We start from the raw sequence: 18689 nt of genomic DNA, 5'->3' as shown, positions 1-18689 counted from the left end.
CTTCCAGCTTTTTTCTTTTTTTTTTTTTTGGTTCCGGTCGTGGGGCCTAAACTCTGGGCCTGGGCGCTGTCCCTCAGCTCTTCAGCTCAAGGCTAGCGCTCTACGACTTGAGCCACAGCACCACTTCCAGCTTTTTTTCTTTTTGCCAATGTGGTGCTGAGGAATCGAACCCAGGGCCTCATGCATGCAAGGCAAGCACTCTACCACTGAGTCACCTTCCCACAAGTGAGCCATTCTTAAGTACGTACCACCTTCTTTCTGGTCTCCATTGCCAAATATAGGTTCGGAAGAAATAATGACAAGAACTGTTAGTTCCACTGGTCTATATGCTAGGAGGTTGTTAGCAAGATGGGGGAGGAAAGCCTGTTCCTTCTTAACTTCAAACCTTGTCAGAATTTACCAAGGGCTTTCTAGAAGGCTCCAAAGCATTTGGTGACCATAGCAACTCAAGCCAAACTCCTAGGCTCTCGGCTCCGCCTACCGCTTCCTGGATGTGCTTGTTGATTGGTTCATCCAGCCGCCCAATGGTGAGCGAAGCGGGCTATTTCGCGCGCGGTGACTGGCCGCTGGCCTGGGGGGAGAGGCGGGAGGAGGGAAGGCGGGCGGGCCTTGGCGGCCAGGCGCGTGCGTGTTTCCGGCTCCGCAGCGGAAGACAGAGCAAACTGAGCAGCGGAGCCGTTGGGCCGGACGCTACCGTGAGGGGCAGGAGAGCGCGGGTCTCGAGTGCGGTGATCGGGGCTTAGATCGGAACCGGAGCGATGGGCGGGGAGCAGGAAGAGGAGCGGTTCGACGGCATGTTGCTGGCCATGGCGCAGCAGCACGAGGGCGGCGTGCAGGAGGTAACGCCCGCGCGGCCTCGGCCCTCAGGCCCGAGGCGCTGGCCCACCCAGCAGCCCCGGCGCGCCCGCCGCCCTCCCCCTGCCTCTGAGGGCCGAAGCCAGCCCCCCCCCCCCGGGTGGCCTGGAGGGTTCCTGGGATCCCCCAACGTTCTCACCCGCACTCCAGCTTCCGGTTGGGCCACCCTCGTCCCTCTGGCGGGGCTCTGCCCCTTGGGTATCAGTTCCGGGCCTCTGGCGCCCCTCCATAGTTACTGCTTTAATAATCCCAGCGCCCCGGAATTCCCCGGCCCCTCTCCCCGAGTCTTAGGCTCACCCCTACTTGCACACACACTCATGCTTCTGGTCCCCGACAAAAACTATCCAAGACGTGATTTACGTCCCTCTAATCAAATGTGGAGCCAGTCTGCTAAGTAGTGTGCGGGCTGGGGGGGGGGGGGAAAGCACGTGGTCCTTTTCTGCCGTGAATGGAATAGACTTGTATTCACAACTAAGTTTCACCCCTTACAGATTGGCCGTATTTCTTTCCAAGTTACGGTTTGCTTGTCTGAGATGGAACTATGAATCCCAGTTTTGTCGATTTGTAGTGTCTTGAAGTGTAGTGTCTTGAAGTTCATTCAGCATGGTGTTTTGTCTGGATTGTTTCACGTGGCCTAAACACTCATGAACCTGGATCTAGAGGATATAGTCCTTTGCCTTCTTGGAGCTAAAAAGAGCATTTCAAAAGCATAAATTATACTGGGTGCCAAGGCCCAATAACACATGTGTATGAAGGATAAGAATCAACTGGCAGGCTGGTAACATCCTGAGTTCTACCCTCAGTATCCCAGAACCCTCAAGGCCTGGGAATGTGGCTTAGTGGTAGAGTGCTTGCTTGGCATGCCTGAACCCCTGGGTTCAATTCCTCAGTATCACATAAACAGAAAAAGCCAGAAGTAGTGCTGTAGCTCAAGTGGTACAGTGCTAGCCTTGAGCAAAAGAAGCTCAGGGACATTGCTCAGGCCCTGAGTTCAAGCCCCAGGACTGGCAAAAAAAAAAAAAGCCGGGCACCAGTGGCTCATACCTGTAATCCTAGCTACTCAGAAGGCTGAGATCTGAGGATCATGGTTCAAACCAGCTCTGCAGGAAAGTCTGAGACTCTTCAGTAAAACACTAGAAAACCGGAAGTGGTGCTGTGGTTCAAGCAGTAGAGCTCTCGGCTTGAGCTGAAGAGCGCAGGGACAGCGCCCAAGCCCAGAGTTCAAGCCCCACCACCAACCAAAAAAAAAAAAAAAAAAAAGAAAAGAAAAACCACCCAAAAGTACAGTTTAAAAAAAAAAAACAAACTAGACAAGCACTGGTGGCTCACACCTGTAATCCTTGTTACTTAGGAGGTTAAGATCTGAGGATAGTGATTGGAAGCTAGCCTAGGCAAGAAAGTCTGTGAGACTTTTTTTTTTGGTGGGGGGGGTCCAGTTGTGGGGCCTGAACTCTGGGCCTGGGCACTGTCCCTCAGCTCTTCAGCTCAAGGCTAGCGCTCTACCACTGGAGCCACAGCGCCACTTCCGGGTTTTTTCTTTTTGCTTATGTGGTGCTGAGGAATTGAACCCAGGGCCTCATGCATGCAAGGCAAGCACTCTACCACTGAGCCACCTTCCCAGGCCTGTGAGACTTTTTATCCCCAATAAACTACTTATAGAAAGCCACAAATGGGACTGTGGCTCAAGTGGTAGAGTGCCATCCTTGAGCGAAAGAAACCCAGGGACAGGACCCAGGCCCAGAGTTAAAGCTGCAGAACCAGGGAAAAAATCCCCAGACTGGCACATATTCATTTATTGGTCTGTTTGTTTATTTGTGTTGGTCTCTGAGTTTTTCTACTCCAGGCTAGAACTCTATCACTTGACCCCAGCTCCACTTTTGGCTTTTTGGTGGTTAATTGGAGATGAGTCTCATGGACTTGTCCTGCCTGGACTGGCTTCAAACTGGGATCAGCCTCCTGAATAGGATTATAGGTGTGAGCCCCAGCTGTAATTTTTAAAAATCATTAGCATATATGAGTTAAAAAAGGGGTGGTATTCGTTTTTCCCCACATTTATACAATGTATTCCAGACTTACTTCCTTTATCTCACTTCCTTTACCTTCCTGAAACAATATTAGCAGGATTCATTGTTCCATTTTTATACATGCAAATACTTCCATATTCAGGCTATACTTTTTTTTCCCTAACAGAGGTAGGAATGCCTATTTAGATCAGGCTAGAACCCTTATTGTATAAAGCAGCTTTGGAATAGCGTGAGAGGGATTTGCTGGTCCATCCAACAAGCCATTCACCAAGAAAAGACCAGGCTTCTTAGGCCCATTGTACTTTTCCCAATCTGGCAGATTTTGTGTGTCACTGGGGGCAAGTTTTCTTTTTCTGTTAGTTGTGGGGCCTGAACTCTGGGCCTGGACACTGTCCCTCAGCACATTCACCTCAAGGCTAGTGCTCTACCATTTGAGATAAGCTCCACTTAAGGCTTTTTCTGCTTTTGTGGTGCTGAGGAATGAACCCAGGGCCTGAAGCATACAAGGCAAGCACTTTACCACCGAGCCACCTTCCCAGCCTGGGGGCAAGTTTTCATTGAGCTTTCCATTCTCAGTCTTTACCCCAGGTGCCTGGGGCAACCAAGGATTTCTAAATCCTTTGAAGTAGAAGAGGTGTTCCTAATCTGCATGTATAAAAGGCTCCCTATCTTCATTTCCTAAATTGTTGAAATAAAATGGATTTGAGAGTGAATTTGTTTTTTTTTTTTTTTTTTTTTTTTTTGAGTCCAGTCATGGGGCCTGAACTCTGGGCCTGGGCACTGTCCCTCAGCTCTTCAGCTCAAGGCTAGAGCTCTACCACTTGAGCCACAGCGCCACTTCCGGCTTTTTTCTTTTTGCTTATGTGGTGCTGAGGAATTGAACCCAGGGCCTCAGGCATGCAAGGCAAGCGCTCTACCACTGAGCCACCTTCCCAGCCCCTGAATTTGTTTTTTGAGTGAATTGAAAGAATATCTAGAAAGTATAGCCATGAGTTCAGTTCTAGCATCCTACTTAGGATCACTCCTTGTGTTAACTAAGGTTATGTCAACACCGGATTGTTTCATTCATCAAGAAGGGGCTGGGAAGGTGGCTCAGTGGTAGAGCGCTTGCCTTGCATGCCTGAGGCCCTGGGTTCGATTCCTCAGCACCACATAAGCAAAAAGAAAAAAGCCAAAGTGGTGCTGTGGCTCAAGTGGTAGAGCACTAGCCTTGAGCTGAAGAGCTGAGGGACAGTGCCCAGACCCAGAGTCCAGGCCCCACGACTGGACCAAAAAAAAAAAGAATTTTATGAATGTGTAAGACTTGATAAGGTGTGCCAATCTTTTTAAATTTTTTAAATTTTTTTTTTGGATCTGGTCCTGGGGCCTGAACTCTGGGCCTGGGAGCTGTCCCTCAGCTCTTCAGCTCAAGGCTAGTGCTCTACCACTTGAACCACAGCGCCACTTCTGTTTTTTTTCTTTTTGCTTATGTGGTGCTGAGGAATCGAACACAGAGCCTCATGCATGCAAAGCAAGTGCTCTACCACTGAGCCAACTTCCCAGTCCAAGGTGTTCCAATCTTAAGTAAGTTGAAAATGTAAGTGGGAAATGCATTAATATACTGAACCTGCTGAACTATGTCATAGCTGAGCAATGTATACTGGCAGATAACTTTTTCCTTTAGTAGCTGAGTAGAAGCTGCAGTTCAGCTGCCCATCATTGCAAGAGGGTATTGCTAGCCCAGGAGAAGATTATAACTGAAAGCATGTTGCTTTTATACGATGGTGAAGTCCATAGGTTCTCAGGCAAATTATAATAAGTTGGGGTCTAGCTGAATTCTTTTTTTTTTTTTTTTTCGTTTTGGTCTGTTGTGGGGCTTGAACTCTGGGCCTGGACTCTGTCCCTCAGCTCTTCAGCTCAAGGTGAGCACTCTACCACTTGAGCCACAGCACCACTTCCGGTTTTCTGGTGGCTTACTGGAGATAGCAGTCTTACGGCCTTTCCTGCCCGGGCTGGCTTTGAACCTTGATCCTCAGATCTCAGCCTCCTGAGTAGCTAGGATTACAGGCATGAGCCATCAGCGCCCGCTATAGCTGAATTCTAAGCCACTGTGGTTGCCCTCACTTCAGATAAGAAGGATAACCTGGGGCTCAGGTTTCCTGCTTGTGAAGTGTTTGCCCCCTGCCAGTGGATTTCCTGCTGTGGGCCAGAAACTGCTAAGGGTTTACCCCCAGTACATCATTTACTCCTCAAGATCCTAGAGCAAAGCCCCGCTGTAGTATAATGTTAAGAAACTGCTTTAATCACCTAGCTAGAGTCTGTCAGTCTACTTAAATCCACGTACCTTGTTTCATCAGGGGCTTCCATCATGGCACCCCCATACCTTCAGTTGTCTCTCTTTTGTCTTTCAGCTTGTAAATACTTTCTTCAGCTTCCTTCGACGCAAAACAGACTTTTTCATTGGAGGAGAAGAGGGGATGGCAGAGAAGGTGAGTGTTGGATTCCTGTCCCTTGAGCTGTTGTGTTTTTGTAGAAGAAAAGCTCATCTGGCCTTCTGTGGCATGCCAGGAGGTTTGAGAAGTCAAGCTGTCAATAGAGCCCACTCCTTGCTGCATAATTTCCTTACTTGTTTGCCATGTCTTCAGTAGTTTTATGAGAGGGGTAATGTTCATATTCCCCATTTTATAGATGAGGATGTTGACACAGGGATGTGTTGCATCCTGTGCAAGGTTTTGAGCTGAGTTGTAGGAGAAATTGGGATTGAAACCAGGATCTGTTGTGAGCCTCCCTTCTGTACGGCTTTTTTTTTTTTTGTCTGTCGTAAGGCCTGAACTCTGGGCCTGGGCACTATCCCTCAGCTCTTCAGTTCAAGGCTAGTGCTATACCACCACTTCTGGCTTTTTCTGCTTAATATGGTGCTGAGGAATCGAACTCAGGGCATCATGCGTGAGAGGCAAGTGCTCTACCACTGAGCCACCTTCCCAGCCCCAGCTTACCCCCCCCCCCCCCCCGCCCCAGATTTTTTTTTTTTTTTTTTTTTGGGTCCGGTTGTGGGGCCTGAACTCTGGGCCTGGGTGCTGTCCCTCAGCTCTTCAGCTCAAGGCTAGAGCTCTACCACTTGAGCCACAGCGCCACTTCCGGCTTTTTTCATTTTGCTTATGTGGTGCTGAGGAATTGAACCCAGGGCCTCAGGCATGCAAGGCAAGCGCTCTACCACTGAGCCATCTTCCCAGCCCGCCCGCCCCCCCCCCTCCCCCCGATTTTTTTTGCCAGTCCCAAGGCTTGAACTCAGGGCCTGGGCATGGCCCTGAGTTTTTTTTTGCCCAAGCACTCTACCATTTGAGCCACAGTGCTACTTCTCGCTTTTTCTGTGTATGTGGTATTGAGGAATTGAATGCAGGGCTTCATGCATACTAGGCAAGCACTCCACCATTGAGCCACCTTCTCAGCGCTCCCTCCCAGATTTTTGTTGGTTAGTTGGAGATCAAGCTTTATGGACTTCACCTTCTAAGCTCACTTTGAACTGCTAGTCTCAGGTCTTAGCTTTCTGTGAGTAGCCACTGGTGCGTGGCTCTACTTTGTGTGTTCTAATACTGGGCCTTGAACTCAGGACCTGGGTACTTGCTGTCCTTTACCTTTTTTTACTCAAGACTTTTTTTTTTTTTTTTTTGGTCGGTTGTGGGGCTTGAACTCTGGGCCTAGGTACTGTCCCTCAGCTCTTTAGCTCAAGACGAGTGCTCTACCACTTGAGCTACAGTGCCACTTCTGGTTTTCTGGTGGTTTATTGGAGATAGGAGTCTCACGGTCTTTCCTGCCCGGGCTGGCTTTGAACCGCGATCCTCAGATCTCAGCCTCCTGAGTAGCTAGGATTACAGGCATGAGCCACCAGCGCCCAGCTACTCAAGACTATTGATTTGCCACTTAAGCCATATCTCCACTTTCAGCTCTTTTATGGTTAATTGGACATAAGAGTCTCACGGACTTTCCTCCCCAAGCTAGCTTCAAATAGTGATCCTCAGATCTCTTGGCCTCCTAAAAAGCTATAATACAGGATGAGAAACCTGGCTTCATTTCAGTTCTTAAACCAGCAACCCAGAGTTAACATATATCTCCTTAGGTTAAAGGTTCAGTACCATAAAACCACTCCCTTGACACAACAGTTAGGTCCCTCTTATTTGTGACCAATGGGTTATAGTTCAGGGGCTCATACAACTTCCTTAGATTTAGTAATTTGCTAGAGTGACTCAAACTTGGGAAAGTGTTTTATTTACTGTAAAAGGTACATCTTCAGACTAGCCAGACAGAAGCATTGCATAGGGCCAAGATGTGAGGAGTAAAGCCTCCATACTCTCTCTCTAGGTTTGCTTCTCTCCCAGCATCTTGACACATCCAGCAACCCAAAACTTCTCCAGGCCCTATGAGTTCCTTATGGAGGTTTTATACATAGGCATGATTGACTAGATAATTGGCCACTGTGACTAATTTGATCCTCAGATACTGTCCCCCTCTGGGAAGTTGGCAAATGAGTTCGCAAGAGCCCACTTCTGATTCTGCTAGGTCTTTCTGGCAACCAGCCCAATCTTGAAACTCCATTGTAGGGTTCCAATAAGAGCAGCTTAATTAGAGCAAAAAGGTTCCTGTCACTCAGGAAATTAGGAGCTCTATGTCAGGAGCCTGGGACAGACCACACAAATATTACTGTTTCTTGTTGGGTCTCAAATCCTCATGGTGTCATTAATGTTTCTTTTCTTTTCTTTTTTTTTTTTTTTTGTCTGTCATGGGGCTTGAACTCTGGGCTTGGGTGCTATCCCTCAGCTCTTCAGCTCAAGGTGAGCGCTCTACCACTTGAGCTACAGCGCCACTTCCAGTTTTCAAGTGGTTTATTGGAGATAAGAGTCTCATGGACTTTCCTTGCCCGGGCTGGCTTTGAACTTTGATCCTTAGATCTGAGCCTCCTGAGTAGCTAGGATTACAGGCCTGAGCCATGGCGCCCAGCTTTTTTTTTTTTTGGTCGGTTGTGGGGCTTGAATTCTGGGCATGGGCGCTGTCCCTCAGCTCTTCAGCTCAAGGTGAGCGCTCTACCACTTGAGCTACAGTGCCACTTCCAGTTTTTTAGTGGTTTATTGGAGATAAGAGTCTCTGGGAGGGCTGGGAAGATGGCTCAGTGGTAGAGTGCTTGCCTTGCATGCCTGAGGCCCTGGGTTCGATTCCTCAGCACCACATAAGCAAAAAGAAAAAAGCCAGAGTGGCGCTGTGGCTCAAGTGGTAGAGCTCTAGCCTTGAACTGAAGAGCTGAGGGACAGCGCCCAGGCCCAGAGTTCAGGCCCCATGACTGGACCCAAAAAAAAAAAAAAAAAAAAAAAGAGTTTCAGGGACTTTCCTGCCTGGGCTGGCTTTGCACTGTGATCCTCAGATCTCAGATTCCTGAGTAGCCCGGCTCATGTAATGTTTGTTTGTCCTTTGGATTCTCTGTTTTTGTTTGTTGGTTGTGGGGAATGAACTCTGGGCTTGGGTGCTGTCCCTCAGCCCTTCAGCTCAAGGAGAGTGCTCTACCCCTTGAACCACAGCTCCACTTCTGATTTTCTGGCCGTTTATTGGAGATAAGAGTTTCATGGAGGGAGCTGGAAAGGTGGCTCAGTGGTAGAGTGCTTGCCTTGCATACATGAGACCTGGGTTCGATTCCTCAGCACCACATAAACAAAAATCCAGAAGTGGTGCTGTGGTTCATAGTTAATTGGAGATAGAGTCTTGAGGACTTTGCTTCCCTGGTAGTTCCCAGCCTCCTTAGTAGCTAGGATTCCAGGCATGAGCCACTGACCCTATGTAAGGATTCACATTTTAATAAAAACTTCCATAAAATTCTCTCTTCAGCCAAATTTGTGTGGTGCTCTGTTCTGAGTGTTAGAAAGGTGTATTAGGCAAGGACCATGAGTCATAGGCCTGATCATTCTTTTCAAAAGGGAAGGCACTGTCAGTGAACTTGAGGTACAGTTCTTGGAGTTTGGGAAGGCGAAGGCCACTTTAGTTAATATCATGAAAGGTTTGCAGGGGGTGCGGCCTCTGAACAACCTGAAAGCCCCAGTAGGATCAGGACAGCCCCAATGTGGGCAGAAGATGTCCCAGGTGTGGGAGGCATAGAACAAGCCAGTGGCAGGAAAAGAACTACAGAAGGAAAGTGTGAATCCCCAGGGAGGGGGGCAGTGCCCAGCCCACACAAATTTACTCTGATCTGGAGGGGTCATCAAGGAGTAGACTAGGCAGAAGAGCCCAGGCAGGAGTGGGATTTGCATTATAGGGGAGCTGTGGGCTGTTTTGATCCACAACTACTGTTTATAAACCTATCTGGTTGTTGGTGGTTCACGCCTGTACTCCTCACTAATCAGGAGGCTGAGATCTTAGGATTTTGGTTCAAAGACAGCCTGGGCAGGAAAGTCCGTAACACTTATCTCCCAATTAACCACCAGAAAATTGGAAGTTGCGCTGTGATTCAAGTGGTAGATCGCTTACCTTGAGCTGAAGAGCAGAAGGACAGTGCCCAGGTGCAGAGTTCAAGCCCCATGACCAACAAAAATAAATTTAAAAAATTGGTTCAGCTGAATGTTCACAGAAGCTATCCTCTGTCCTAGGATGGGAAACATGGGGAAGAAGTTGCCTCAGGGAACTAGCTTCTTGGTAAGGCTGGTTAGGCCTTCTGGGTAAGACTAAATGTACCATTCCAGCCCAGTGGTCTCTGACATGTGAAGATGAATGGGGGGGGGGGGGAGACAGGACTAGAGGCAGAATTGCTGGGGTGTGAAGGAATTCAGCCAGATCTCTGTTGAGAATCCTCGCCAATATTACTTACCATTTGTATCACCTCCCTAGGTGGCCTGATGCCTTGGGTTCAGTTTAAATTGTTTGGAAGTCTACCTTAGCCAGTCTGGTAGGAACCATCTATTTAAGTCATCTAGCCTGGTGGAGGAGGGCATGTGCTTACTTATGGCACTTTACTTCCCCATCCCTCCTAAAGAGATGTCAGTCATCCAGCCTGGTGGAGGAGAGCCTGTGCTCACCTGTACCATCCCACCCTTTCCCTTTGCCCTTCCTAAAGAGGCGTCTGTCACTACATTGAAGTCTCTGGGTTGGTTCCTCCAGGGAGGCGGCAAAACAGGATGACCATCGGTGGGAGGGGACTGGGAGGAAGGGTCAGAAGCTGCTGTGATTGGCCTTGACTCTCCCTAGTTGTTCAGTTCTGCCCTCATTTAACCTCCAGGAGTTCCACAGGACTAGGACAAATGGTATGTGGCATGATTCACTGGGGCTGGGCTGGGAGAGGGGAGGGCCCTGTTCCTGCCTCCCCTTGGCCACAAGTTGGCAAATGGCTTGAGTTCAAGGTCCTTCTGATTAGGACAAGGCCCTGTGGTAGATCAGATTCTGAGGAGCAGTTACCTTATGACCTGATGTTTCTCTCTTTGTCAGTCATGGAGCGTGAACTCAGGGCCTGGACACTGTCCTTGAGTTCTTTCACTCAAGACTAGAGCTCTACTACTTTGAGCCACGGCTCCACTTCCAGTTTTCTGGAAGTTAATTGGAGATGAGAATCTCATGGACTTTTCTATCTGGGCTGGCTTTGAACTTCGATCCTCAGATCTCAGCCTCCTGAATAGCTAGGATTATAGTCACCAGTGTCTAGTACATGTTTCTTTTGATGGCAGACCTTTGGGTTTCTTGCCATCCCCTTTGTTAACTTACGTGCTTGGTAGGAGAGGGGAGCTTTTGGTACCCTTTTTTTTCTGGCAGAGATGAGGTATATTCCAGTGTGGTGTTGGGGCTGAGGGGTTGGGATTGATGCTATGGATGCTCACAGGTGAATGCAAACCCTCGGGTACTTGGCAGCACCCTAGATCTTGGAGCTCATGGGTGATCCTGTGCTGAGCCCTTTCCTTCTTTCCTTCCTCCAGCTGTGGGTCAGAGATGCTTGGAAGATGGTTTATTGACCACTGATCACCTGGTGAGTGCCCTGTGGGGCCTCTCTCTAGGTGTACACATTTTTGAGTGTGTGCCATGTGTGGGTGGCCACCCACTTGCTGAAGGACAAGGTATAACCCAAGAGACACTTGGGCTGGTTCTAGATAGTGAGTAGGAGCTTGCCATGTGACTTGGGAGTTGGGCAGATTAATTCTAGGCAAAGAACAGCATACTCCAAGGTTGCTTTTAGACAGGCAGAGAGATTACCTCAGGGTCACACTCTAGTGTTTCTGATTTTGTAGGTTTGGGGTAGGGTCCAAAAATTGCTTTATTTTTTTTCCAGTTTTTTTTCCCCCCCAGTCCTGGGGCTTGAACTCAGAGCCTGGGCACTTCCTCTGAGCTTCATTTGCTCAAGGCTAGTACTCTACCACTTGAATCACAGTGTCACTTACATCTTTTTCTGTTTATGTGGTATTGAGGAATGGAATCCATGGCTTCATGCATGCTAGGCAAGCACTCTACCATAGGCCACATTCCCAGCCCTCTAGTTTTTTGTTTTGTTTTTGTTTTTGAGACAGGGTCTTACTATGTAGCTCAGGGTAATCTGGAACTCAAAATCCTTCTGCCTCCTGTGTACTGAAATTAAAAACCTGGCAGCACCATGCCTGGTTGAGATTTAGCATTTTTAATTTTATGGGTGCTGATGCTGCAAGTGAGGGGAGCTCAGTGGAAGCTTCTGGCTTCTAGCAGAGAGAGGGTCTCCCACTCCTGCTAGCTGACCCCCCACAGCCCAGACAGTCGAAATGAGCACTTTACATGTCCCTTTGACAAGACAAGGATTGTGTTAGACTGAGAAGCAGTTATTCACTTCTCTGAGGCTACCTAGTCAGATAGTGACAGGCAACTAGATTAGTCTTTGGGAGACGGGGGGGAGGGTGTAAGGGGAGCAGCTTGAACTCAGGTCCTGGGTGCTGTCTCTTAGGTTTTTTACTCCAGACTAGTGCTCTACTACTTCAGCCATGACTCTAGTTCCAGCTTTTTTTTTTTTTTTGCTGGTTCTGGGCCTGGGCGCTGTCCCTTAGCTCCTTTTGCTCAAGGCCAGCTCTCTACCACTTGCGCCACAGCTCTGCCTCTGGCTTTTTCTGTCATTAATTGAAGGTAAGTGTTTTATGGACTTTGCTGCCCACGCTCACTTTGAACTGTGGTCCTCAGATCTCAGCCTCCTGAGTAGCTAGGATTTGTAGATATGAGCTACCAGTGCATGGCTACTTCCAGCTTTTTGCTAGTTAATTGGAGATTTGTCTGCCTGGGCTGGGTTCTAACCAGGCTTAATTCTCAGATCTCAGCCTTCTGACTAGTTGGGTTTATAGCTATGAACCACCAAAGCAATTGTAATTGGTAGTTTGCTCTCTGGAGAAGGGGAAAATAGCCTTTCTGGATCAAGAGTTGTCCAGCTGGGGTTGTACTCTGAAGACAGGATAACATTCAGGTAACAGACAGGGAAGAAGGTAGGCAGAGGCTTGAGAGCCTAGAAAAGGTTTTTTGTAGTTGGTGGTGGTGGTTGTGGGGCTTGAACTCTGGGCCTGCTCTACCACTTGAGCCACAGCACCACTTCCGGTTTTCTGGGGGTTTATTGGAGATAAGAGTTTCATGGACTAGCCGGGCGCTGGTGGCTCACGCCTGTAATCCTAGCTACTCAGGAGGCTGAGATCTGAGGATCGCGGTTCAAAGCCAGCCTGGGCAGGAGAGACCGTGAGACTCCTATCTCCAATAAACCACCAGAAAACCGGAAGTGGTGCTGTAGCTCAAGTGGTAGAGCGCTCTCGCCTTGAGCTGAAGAGCTGAGGGACAGCGCCCAGGCCCAGAGTTCAAGCCCCACGACCGACAAAAAGAAAAAAAAAAAAAAAAGAGTTTCATGGACTTTCCTGCCTGGGCTGGCTTTGAACCGGGATCCTCAGATCTCAGCCTCCTGAGTAGCTAGGATTACAGGCGTGAACCACTGGCAACCAGCTGAAAAGGGCTTTTTGTTTTTGGACAGTCCTGGGGCTTGAACTCAGGCTCTGGGCATTGTCCCTGAGCTGCTTCTTTTTTTTTGGGTCCGGTTGTGGGGCCTGAACTCTGGGCCTGGGCGCTGTCCCTCAGCTCTTCATCTCAAGGCTAGCGCTCTACCACTTGAGCCACAGCACCACTTCTGGCTTTTTTTTTTCTGCTTAAGTGGTGCTGAGGAATCGAACCCAGGGCCTCATTCATGCAAGGCAAGCGCTCTACCACTGAGCTACCTTCCCAGCCCCCCTGAGCTTCTTACTCAAGGCCAGCATTCTGCTACTTGAGCCACAGTGCCACTTGTGGCTTTTTCTGTTTATGTGGTACTGAGGAATTGAACCCAGGGCTTCATGAAAGCTAGGCAAACTCTCTACCACTAAGCCACATTCCCAGCCCTAGAAAAACTTTTTAGGAGTGCTTTACTTCTTTATTGTAGCTAATACCAGTTGAGCTAGCAGCATTGTTGTATTCAGTGTAGTGTTCTCATTTTGCAGATTAGGAAACTGATATTGCATAGTGTTTTCTCAGGTTCCAGGCCTTGGGAATGTCCTCATCATCTTTTCTGCCTTCCCTAGCTCATTACACAGACCTTTAACCACCACAACCAGTTGGCACAGAAGGCCCGGCGAGAGAAGCGAGCTCGGCAGGAGTCTGAGCGGCGGGAGAAGGCAGAGCGTGCAGCCAGGCTGGCCAAGGAAGCCAAGGCAGAGACCCCTGGGCCACAGATCAAGGAGCTGACTGATGAGGAGGCTGAGAGGCTGCAGCTGGAGATTGACCAGGTGAGATTTGGTGTCCCTCCTCCACGTCCCCCCCCCCCCCCCACTCCTGTTACCCTGGAAAGTGGGGCCCTGTTGCCAACTGTGTGCTCTTTGCTATAGAAAAAGGATGCGGAGAATCATGAGGCCCAGCTCAAGAACGGCAGCATTGGCTCACCAGGAAAGCAGGTGAGATGGATTGGAGAAAAGAATTCCGGCCAAGCAGAAGCTTGGGAACCATCCTTCCTTTTTCTCCTTAAAGCCTTTGTTTGCCTTTCCCTGCCCTCAGCTTTGAATTCTCCCCATACTTCAGGAACCTATTTAGGGGCATGGAACAAATGAATTTGGGTTAAAAATAATAATAACAGGAAGTGGTGCTGTGGCTCAAGTGCTAGTGCTAGCCTTGAGCTGAAGAGCTGAGGGACAGCGCCCAGGCCCAGAGTTCAAGCCCCATAACTGACCAAAAAATAAAAAAAATAAAGCCACTGGCTTTAAACCTTGGCAGGAAAACCCAAGAGCCAGAGAAGGTTCTGGCTGTGCAGTTACCATCTAAACTGGCTGAGGTCTGTGGGGGCCAACTCAAATGTGATAGTCTGAATTCTTTCCAGGCAAAAAATTGGATCCAGCTGGGCACCGGTGGCTCACGCCTGTAATCCTAGCTTCTCAGGAGGCTGAGATCTGAGGAACACGGTTCAAAGTCAGCCTGGAGAGGAAAGTCTGTGAGACTTTTACCTCCAATTAACCACCAGAAAATGAGAAGTGGCTCTGTGGCTCAAAGTGGTAGAGTGCTTGCCTTGAACTGAAGAGCTCAGGGTCAGTGCCCAGGCCAAGTTGAAGCTCCATGACTGACAAAAAATTAGAATCGTGTGTGTGTGTGTGTGTGTGTGCGCGCGCGCCCCCATTCTTGGGGCTTGAACTCAGGGCCTGGGCTCTGTCCCTGAGCCTTTTTGTGCTCAAGGCTAGCACCTATCATTTGAGCCACAGTGCCACTTCTGCCTTTTTCTGTGTATATGGTACTGTGGAATCGAACCCAGGGCTTCATGAATGCTAGGCAAGCACTCTACCACTAAGCCACATTCCCAGCCCCAGAATCCAGTTTTACTTCTGGACCAGGTCATTGCCTGCCACAGTGTGGGCAAGGACCAGTTATGTTTTGTGGTTGTGTACCCAGTGCCAGCCCTGGGCTTGGAGCAGTGGGATCCAATCTGTTTTTGTTAAGTAAGTAGCCCCTGACTGTGAACAGGATGCTGAGGAAGAAGAGGAGGAGGAAGATGAGAAGGACAAAGGAAAACTGAAGCCCAATCTAGGCAATGGGGCTGATCTGCCCAATTACCGCTGGACCCAGACCCTGTCGGAGCTGGATGTAAGTTGATGGCTGGTGCCAGGGGTGGAGGTTTGGGAACCAACCTAGAGACTTGGCAGTCTCTAGAGGACTTTCTGTGTCCATGCAGCTGGCAGTACCCTTCCCTGTCAACTTCCGGCTGAAGGGAAAGGATGTGATAGTGGATATCCAGCGGCGTCACCTCCGGGTAGGGCTCAAGGGGCAGCCAGCGGTCATTGATGGGGAGCTGTACAATGAGGTGAAGGTGGAGGAAAGCTCATGGCTCATTGAGGATGGCAAGGTGGTGACGGTGCATCTGGAGAAGGTATGTGAGATCTGCAGACTCAGTGCATGCTGGGCCCTTGTGGAAATAACTTACTCCCACAAGATTCTTTTTTTTTTTTTTTTTTTTGGATCAGTTGTGGGGCCTGAACTCTGGGCCTGGGCACTGTCCCTCAGCTCTTCAGCTCAAGGCTAGCACTCTACCACTTAAGCCACAGCACCACTTCCAGTTTTTTCTGCTTATGTGGTGCTGAGGAATCAAACCCAGGACCTTATGCATACAAGGCAAGCACTCTACTACTGAGCCATATTCCCAGTCCTTTAAAACAATCTGTCCTTGGTTTGAGTCAAGAAAAAGATTCAGGGGGCTGGGAAGGTGGCTCAGTGGTAGAGCGCTTTCCTTGCATGCCTGAGGCCCTGGGTTCGATTCCTCAGCACTACATAAGCAAAAAGAAAAAAAAGCCGGAAGTGGCGCTGTGGCTCAAGTGGTAGAGCGCTAGCCTTGGAGCTGAAGAGCTGAGGGACAGCGCCCAGGCCCAGAGTTCAGGCCCCACAACCGGACCCCAAAAAAAAAAAAAAGAAAAAGATTCGGGGCTGGGAAGGTGGCTTTTGGGGTACTGCTTGTGTTTTCTGGCTTAGCATGTTACTCTAGCATCTTGCCTTTCATGTTGAATGACCACCCATGATCAGCTGTGTACTTTTTTCTTTTCTCATCACACTGGTAAGTTTTTTTTTTTTTTTTGTTTGCCAATCCTGGGGCTTGAACTCAGGGCCTGGGCACTGTCCCTGAGCTGCTTTTGTTCAGGGCTAGCACCCTACCACTGAGCCACAGTGCCACTTCTGGCTCCTTCTGTTTATGTGGTATCAAGAAATCGAACCTAAGGCTTGATCCATTCTAAACAAGTTCTCTACCACTAAGCCACATCCCAGCTCTTGTTTTTGTGCCAGTTTGGGACTTTAATTCCATGCCTAGGTACTGTCCATGAGCTTTTTTGCTCAAGGGTAGTGTTTTAACAGTTGAGACACAGCTACACTTCTGGCTCTTTTTGGTGCTTAATTGGAGATGAGTCACATAAACTTTCCTACCCATGCTGGCTTTGAATCATGATTGTGATCTCAGCCTGAGTAGCTTGGATTACAGGCATAAGCCACCAGTACCAGCTGTGTGAGTGTGTGCATGCATGTGTATGCACTACTGTTAGGGCTTGTGCTCAGGACTTCATGTAATCACTTAGCTTTTTTTGTTGAAGGTTGGATGCTCTATGACTTGAGCCACTTTTTTTTTTTTTTTTTTTTTGGTCGGTCGTGGGGCTTGAACTCTGGGCCTGGGCGCTGTCCCTCAGCTCTTCAGCTCAAGGCGAGCGCTCTACCACTTGAGCTACAGCGCCACTTCCGGTTTTCTGGTGGTTTATTGGAGATAGGAGTCTCACGGTCTCTCCTGCCCGGGCTGGCTTTGAACCGCGATCCTCAGATCTCAGCCTCCTGAGTAGCTAGGATTACAGGCGTGAGCCACCAGCGCCCGGCTTGAGCCACACTTCTATTTCAGATTTTTTGCTGGTTATTGGAAGTAGAGTCTCATGTGCTTTTCTTTCCAGATTAGTTTTGAACCATGATCCTCAGATCTCAAGCCCCTGGAGTAGCTAGGATTATAGGCATGAGCTACCAGCACCCAGCTTATCACACCAACTTGTAACCGTGAGCTTCCTTGTTATCTCTCCCAGCTCTGGAAAGGCTGAGGTCTGGCTTCTTTTTACTCCTGATCTCAGTATAGACCTGTGTGGGTCTTAGGTGCAAAATGTGGATGGCTCTGGAAGGGTGAGTGGTGATTCCTGATCACAGAGTGAACCCCTTCCAACTCCTTGGGTGTCTTCCTTTTCATAGATTAATAAGATGGAGTGGTGGAGTCGCTTGGTGTCCAGTGACCCTGAGATCAATACCAAAAAGATCAACCCTGAGAACTCTAAGGTGAGCCCTGACCAGTTGGGGAAGCTGGAGCAAGCAGGGGCGAGGAGGGCCCAAAGTGGTCATCAACTTTCATCCATCCTGGTCTTTGTCTCCAGCTATCAGACCTGGACAGTGAGACACGCAGCATGGTAGAAAAAATGATGTACGATCAGAGACAGAAGTCCATGGGGCTGCCCACCTCAGATGAGCAGAAGAAACAGGAAATTCTGAAGAAGTAAGCAACTTAAGGACTGAAAAGTGGGGAGGATGGGTGCTGGGGGCTTACACCTGGATAACAGCAGGGAGTAGGGTGAATAGTTGCTGAGCAGGCCTTGAGAGCTGCCCTGCCGCCTTTGAGCATGAGCCAGCTAAGTTTATGGCCTTATGGCCTTGGTTTGCTTACCCTAATCACTCATTAGGTCATCCTGAGGGGGCAAGGACAGCTTTTGCAAGGGGGTAACTGGCGATCATCACCCCCTACAGGCAAACAGTGCCAGTGTTGGCACCTCTGTTTCCAGCCTCCAACTCAAATGGCCCCTCAGATACCTGGGACTCTGGCCTGGCCTGGCTCTAGATTATTCGGGGCTCTAAAGAGAATAGACATCTGTGTGGGGACAGTGGATTAGCTTGAGGGGGGACAGCCTGTTTCACCCTCTTCTTTCATTCTCTTCCAGGTTCATGGATCAGCATCCAGAGATGGATTTCTCCAAGGCCAAATTCAACTAGCTCCCAAACTCTTGGGGCTGAGCCCCCAGCGATCCAACTTCCTTTCCTATCCTTCTTGGGACTTGGGAGCCTCAGGACTGGGCCAGGCACAGGACTGGGCCAGGCATGTGGGTCCCAAGGTATCATGAGAGAAGGGCTGAGGCCTCCAGGGTCTTGTCCTCCCCAGTTGGTCTTCTGTTACACATTAAAGCTATTTACCCAGCTCTGTGTCCTCTCTCGTCCCTCTGGCTGCTGCTGGAGCTAGGGTTCTGGCTTCTAGCCCAGATAGTGCCATGTGACTTAGGGCAGGCCCCTGTAGGGCCTCAATTTCTCATTACTGAAGAGGAAGTAGTAGGGCAAGGCTTTTAGTCTGTAGTTCTGAGCAAAGGTGTGTTTTTGCCTGTGAAGACTAGAATGTGTCTGGTTCTCAAAGGGGCCTGTGACTCAGAAAAGACCAATTAGATGCCCTCCTACTTACCCCATCCCTGAAATAAATGTTTTTAAACTATAAACTTTTCAGAGGCAGAAGAGCTGCAAGGCCTGGGTGACACTCCAAGTTTGCAGAGCCTCAAATCCATTCTCATACAGAGACCTGGCTGGGAGGATAAAGTCCATGGGGGCCACTGTTTGTCTCTGATGTGGACTTCTGCCTATTTTGGGACTCCCCAGCCAGCTCCTAGGAAATGCCTACACGCTAACCCAGTGCAAACTGACCCTGCTTTGCCTCAGCTAGAAGTGGAGATCACAGAGTGCTGAGCCCACTGTGTTCGGGACAAATAGTGGTTCACAAGGCTGTTAGGAAATTGATGCTCTAGGGTCAAGGCTGGAATGGAG

The 18689-nt window shown here is 49.2% G+C and overlaps 1 protein-coding gene across 2 annotated transcripts; it reads left to right on the top strand.

The window, feature by feature from the left end:
• The first annotated feature begins 649 nt into the window (after positions 1-649).
• Nudc (nuclear distribution C, dynein complex regulator) lies at positions 650-18077 on the top strand. 2 transcript variants are annotated; one of them, XM_070037537.1, is made up of 9 exons: positions 650-839; positions 5270-5347; positions 13424-13627; positions 13727-13792; positions 14847-14966; positions 15055-15249; positions 17088-17171; positions 17267-17385; positions 17825-18077. In XM_070037537.1, exons 1-9 carry the CDS (start codon positions 759-761, stop codon positions 17874-17876), a joined length of 999 nt encoding a protein of 332 aa, XP_069893638.1. In that variant the 5' UTR covers positions 650-758; the 3' UTR covers positions 17877-18077. The 2 variants fall into 2 exon arrangements, with proteins under 2 accessions (XP_069893638.1, XP_069893639.1); XM_070037538.1 differs by lacking the exon at positions 650-839 and adding an exon at positions 4342-4442.
• The last annotated feature ends 612 nt before the right edge of the window (positions 18078-18689 follow it).

Source organism: Dipodomys merriami, unplaced genomic scaffold (genome assembly GCF_024711535.1).
Source record: "Dipodomys merriami isolate MVZ:Mamm:240054 unplaced genomic scaffold, mDipMer1.0.p SCAF_28, whole genome shotgun sequence".
In the NCBI taxonomy this organism is placed as follows: Eukaryota; Metazoa; Chordata; class Mammalia; order Rodentia; family Heteromyidae; genus Dipodomys; species Dipodomys merriami.
The sequence above is the reverse complement of the archived record's forward strand: the minus strand, read 5'-3'. Positions and strand labels throughout refer to the sequence as shown.